A 5,545-nucleotide genomic window follows, 5' to 3' on the forward strand; every position below is an offset into this window, starting at 1 on the left:
AGAATTGAGCTCACCATTGTTCAACCTGTTTTTCCTGAACAAACTGCCCATGAGGTCCCTCTGCATCTGGTGGCAGAAGGGCCAAGTACACGGGGGTCTCTGCTCCTTCTTCGGGACTCTTGGGGGCTTCTGGTCCCGCCATGTCTGTTCTCACCCACCCAGGGCAACAGGCATTGAGGAGGATCTTGTCCCCTTTCCTCTGCTCACTGAGTTTCCGGGCATGGATTCTCGACAGGACTGTCACCCCAATCTTGCTCACCCCATAAGCACTATTAGGCCAGCCTTCTTTCTCATGCACTCCTCTCTTTGTGTCCTCCACAAACTTGTTCATAAGCCCCACCAGCTCCTCCTCTGTGATGGTGTCACTTCGAAACTTCTGCTGTAGCTCTGGGCTGCAGTTTTTCAGGGCCCTGAGACTCAGCATGCTCGATACGTTCACCACTCTGCCTAAAAAACACCACAAATTGCTATTAAAGAGGTGTACGCAATGATGGTACTTTATCTTGGTGAGATTTTACACCAGGAAGCTTCCATGTGAGAGAGGATGTGCAGAACAGGAATGAGGTAGTAAAAGAAACTGTATTCTTTCCTTTAAGTTTCAGGTGGGCAGAGAAGCCAGGTCACCATGGAAACAGCAGCCTTTAGAGGTTCTAGATATGCAGAGGAGCAGCCGGGAGAGAGGACATGAGTTCAGATGAGGTATACTTCCTCAGCTCTAAACCAGACCCTCACAGTCCTACAGGGGCTCACTTGTCATTGCTGGTGCGTGGTCATTGAGTGGTGTGTTCACACGCCATGCAGATAACATGGGGTATCAACAGTTCTTGATAACAGTTATGTCATAGTTATTTCTGCAGAGCATGCACAAGTTGATGGGGAGCTAACATGAGCCTGTACTGTATTAAGGACAGGTGAGATTATCAAGTGGTGTGAACCATGCTAAAGGCTTGGGCTTGTCCCCTGAAGTATCTTTGGGAGGAGAAGACTTGGGTAGACATGGGTACACTTGGTGTAGAAACCCTGGACAAGGGCATGCTCAGGAAAGGAGGCCTCCTGGGTGGGGTTGCAGTTTCCCAGTCGAGACCTGCTGTGGAGCTGAGTGAAGGACGCACTGTGTGGGTACAGTCTGAGGTCTTGTGGGGCAGCGCAGTGAGACCAGCAGGGTGCGGTGGTGTGCACCAGGTTTTAGAGAGGAATGGAATTCTAAAAGCCCCTAAAGTGTGAGCATGTGGAACAACAGACCTTGGAAGCACAGCGGATGGTTAAAGAGGAGTCGGACATGCAAAGAGAGAATCAGGGGCCACAACGAATTGAGACCCAAAGAGCAGAGACTATGTCCAAGTTTCAGAGAGGCTGAGGCACAGAGGGAGAGGAGCGGCCTGGAAAGCACCCACAGACTCACCTCCGGGTTTCATTAGAGGGAGCAGCTCAGTGCAGACATCTTGGGTACCAAAAAAGTTTGTTTTCAATGTCACTTCTGCTTGAATGTGGAAGGGGGTTGGGTCAGCATCTTCCGGGGGAGAAAGAGAATCGCGTTACTCCAGTGGGATAGTATAGACAGGACTGAGAACCCTAGCAATCCACTGCCAAGTATTTAGTCAGGGCACCGCCCCACTGCCAATCTGAATATATTCTATCATTTTTGAAAGCACCCAGGGGTTGGGGTGGGGCTGGGGAAGGTTTATGTATTAAGATAGCAAAGCAACCCCCCTCCCTTGCTCTTTTCTTTTTCTCCGCCCAATTCTTTGTTTATTTTACTACCACGTGAGAATTCAATTCAAGTATACCCATGCCCACCTACTCAACTGCTGAGTGAGGGAAACCTGGAAAGCATGGTAAGGCGGTCTAGTTGGGTAAACACAGGGCTCTGCTCTGCCTGCAGCCCCCACCCTGTTCCTTATCTCCCAGGGGACCTGTTTTAGACTCCCACAACACTTTCCCTGCCCTAGCAATGCTCCCCTGAGAAGCAGAGCCCACCCTGGCACCGCCGGGGAAGCCGCCTCCCCTTTCCACACCCAGGGCTTACTCTTGAAGGCAATGCCCGCATTGTTGACCAGTATGTCCAGTCCCCCGTATTCCTTGAGCAAAAAGTCGCGCAGGGCGCGGATGCTCTGCAGGTCGTCGATGTCCAGCTGGTGGAAGCGCGGGCTCAGGCCCTCCGCCTGCAGCTGCTGCACAGCAGCCTTGCCCCTTGCCTCATCCCGCGCGGTGAGCACCACGACCCCCAAGAACTTCCGACAGAGGTCACGAGTGATGGCGAAGCCTATGCCCTTATTAGCCCCGGTCACCAGCGCCACGCGGCTGCAGGATGACATGGCTGTGTGGGTGTAGAGTAGGGGTCGGAGAGCAGAAAACCTGGGGTTAACTCTGCAGTAGGAGGTAACTGGACAGCCAGTCCACGCAGTGTTTTTCTAGCGGTTGTAAGTTTGAGAGGCCAGCATGGGCGCAATGCGCAGGCGCATCTCTTGTTGCCGCCCCCAAGAGGGCGTGGCGTAGCAGGCGGCTTCTCTGGGTCTTGCTTTCTTGTCACTTTTGTAACTCTGTGTCTTGCTGGTGTATACTTATGGAGTGGTGGCTCACCTTCGCAGGATTGGCCTTTTTTTTTTTTTTAAATAAAAATTTCCAATGAAAGAAACATGCTACATTTCGCTAGCTCAGAGAATGCAGGGTGTTACTGGGTTTTAAAAACCAGCCACAAAAAAACCGGCTGGGCCAGCTAGCTCACACAGGCTTTCTTCTTAAGCCGACTTGGAAGCTAGCAGCCAGGCAAGACTGCAGGAGAAGGTCGGAGAGAGGGTGCTGAAGCTGTCCACCTGGCAGTCAGGCATTCGCCTTGCCCATGCTACTGACCCTTCGTCTGTGCTTATCTGAATTTGCACTGTATTCCCCAACTTGCACAGCAGACCTCTGTACCTAGTCTTCCTGGTGTCTAGTAAAATAATGTGCTGCCCTTTAAGTAGCAGGAAGTAGAGTTGTAGGATGAACTCTTAGAGAAGGTGAGGAATTGGAGTCGTGTTGAATTTCCCTCTGGATAATCCTTGGGCAGAAGCATTCCCCCCTAACCGCACGGGCTTCCTTCCCTTTACACACTTTTAAAGCCTGCCTTTGCTGGAGGTGAGGAATGACGTGTATGGAGGCAAGGGCCATCAGGGAAGGCCGCTCTTCTTCACTCAGAACAGCACACGATGCTCCCTTATTCCCTTTGAAGATGACGGATGCTCTGTGCTCAGAAAGTCTACAGTTGGTTCAGCAGAAGGGAACGAATCCTCAGTGTTCCTGACACCCAGGAACTAGGGATCCAAGGTCAAGTTCCAGTTCCTTACTCTTCAGTAGGTTGCTACTGCCACGGTGGCCCTTTAAATAAAGTAAGACATTTATTTGAGTTGCACTGACCTCAGTATGCACGAAGGCAGTGGGATTGGGAATACAGTGAAATCCAGGAAACAGATGAGACCTTTCCACGACGGAAGATTCTGTTGTTTCCTATGGAATGCATGTAGTAAATTCCCATTTCAGGTCAGCCCTCTAGTCAGCTGTTTAAGGAGCATTAATAGCCAGAAAGAGGGCTGGCAGATGGAATAATCAGCAGTGAGGGCAGGTAGCTGGAAAACCCGGCAACCTGGGTTCAATCCCTGGAGCCCAGGCAAAGGCGGGATGAATGTCCTGATTCTCAGAAGTGGTTCTGACACCTCTGCACGTTTGCAGAGGTTTGGTCTGGCACACACGAAGGTGCACACACACGCACACACTCACTATTGTGTATGTGAACAATAACTTTTTAAAAAATCAGGAATCATCCCAGATTTTCTCCAACTAAATAAATTGCAAGGATGTGTGTGTGTGTGTGTGTGTGTGTGTGTGTGTGTGTTGTGCCTCCATGTCTGTGTGGCTTGTGCATACCTGGTGTCATTGGAGCCCAGAAGGGGGTAACAGGGTTCCATGACCTGGAGGTTGTTAGCCATGTTGTCGGTGCTGGGCATCAGAAATTCCAGTGCTATTAACTGCTGAGCCATCTCTGCTGCACCTGTCCCTTGAAGTTTTTGTGGAAATACTTGAAAAGTCTCGAGGTATTGTAAGAAATAATAGAGAAATTATACATATTTTCAAAAATATTAAAATATACATATGGAGAATGAGACAATTTTTTTTCCTATTCAGACTTCTCTTTTGTGTTCCTAATTAAGTCCTTTATCCTATATAATTTCATTGGAATTATAGATTTGTATCTATCACAGTGTTGGAGATCGGCTTCGACAAAGATTCTGTTTACCAGAGTTAAATCAATTGAAGGAAGATATGAGTGAAATTAATAAACAGAAACATAGGATAGTACCAGGAAGGAGTTCATGAATACTGAATTCGCCAATGTTTAATTTCCACTAGCTTATCATACCCCTGGCCCCAAAAGATAGGAGTAAGATAACCAACTATATTAACGTGATACAAGGAAATGAATATACCAGTTGAAGGTCGTAGGCTACATTCTTAAACATTCTGTTGCTAGAACAAGACATGTATTGCTCACACCCTAGACCAAAAGCATTTTGTATGCAAACCACTCCCTGGGTGGAATCCATAGGCAGCTCCCTAAGGTAGTAAAATCTTAGTAGGATCCTTAGAGCTCTGTTTGAGGTAGAAACTGATCTACTTCTCTATACTTGAAATAAAAGGTCTAGATATTAGCCACACCTGTTGACAATAACCTCGAGCGAGCAGAACCCTCTGCTCCACATCTAGGTGGGGCCTTTATTTGAGGTAGAAGCACAATAGCCTTGAAGGAAAAGAAGTTCTAACTCTCTGACCTTCAGACAGGATGGAAATAGGCTCACATTTGTGGGCCTCTACAGCAGTCAAGACACGAAACACCCCATCAGTGCCTGGATCCCTCTTGTTGCTGTTTCTTGAGCAAACACTCCTGCATTGCTCCTCAGTGCTGAGCGCTGTTAGGCAGGTGAAGCACACTGCGCTTGGTCTTGCTAAATGTTTCTCACTCTGGACAAGTTATCAGTTGTGCTTTTCTCCTTTATCACAGCGAGTATTTGCTGCAAGTTCCACACCACTGGACACCATCTTCTGCTGTTGGACTTAGCCTGAGTTAGAAGGACGTGCATTGAATTAGTTCAGTACCAGAGCCACTCAGTGATCATTCGGGGCCTGTAAGGAACCTCGAAGGCGGCGAGGGTCTTGCTGCAGAAGAGAATCTTGGATGATGATGATTTAGGACCACCTGAAGGCACACTCAGCCCTCCTTCCTACTATGCGCTTCTGGGAACCGCACTAGGATCTTTCTGATCATTCTAGGTTTACTTCTTGGGCCTTGCATTAGACATTAGATCACTGCCATTCAAGACAAACTTGACTCTGGCCTCAGTGGTGGGGTAGAATTCCTTACTGAGTCCCACAGAGGGGTCTGCATTCTCCTCTAGAAACTTGGCTTTTTTTTTTTTTATGCCAAGTCAAAGATGGTTCAGTACAGGATCCAGAAGCTCCAGGATCAGATCTTAACAACCCAACCACAGTGTCTTCTCTGAATGGGCTCCTGGTC

General features: G+C 48.5%; 1 protein-coding gene across 1 annotated transcript in view; it reads right to left on the reverse strand.

Moving 5' to 3' along the window:
* LOC101986619 (carbonyl reductase [NADPH] 1-like) overlaps nt 1-2,448 on the reverse strand; it is a 5,952-nt gene extending 3,504 nt beyond the window's left edge. Inside the window, exons 1-3 of the mRNA XM_005345177.2 lie at nt 2,027-2,448; nt 1,403-1,510; nt 5-447 (exon numbers count right to left, since the gene is read on the reverse strand). Coding sequence (XP_005345234.1) covers nt 11-447; nt 1,403-1,510; nt 2,027-2,315 — 834 coding nt within the window. The 5' untranslated portion in view covers nt 2,316-2,448 and the 3' untranslated portion in view covers nt 5-10. The remainder of the gene's footprint in view (nt 1-4; nt 448-1,402; nt 1,511-2,026) is intronic.
* Nucleotides 2,449-5,545: the final 3,097 nt, after the last annotated feature.

Source organism: Microtus ochrogaster, chromosome 2, assembly GCF_000317375.1.
Source record: "Microtus ochrogaster isolate Prairie Vole_2 chromosome 2, MicOch1.0, whole genome shotgun sequence".
Taxonomy (NCBI): domain Eukaryota; kingdom Metazoa; phylum Chordata; class Mammalia; order Rodentia; family Cricetidae; genus Microtus; species Microtus ochrogaster.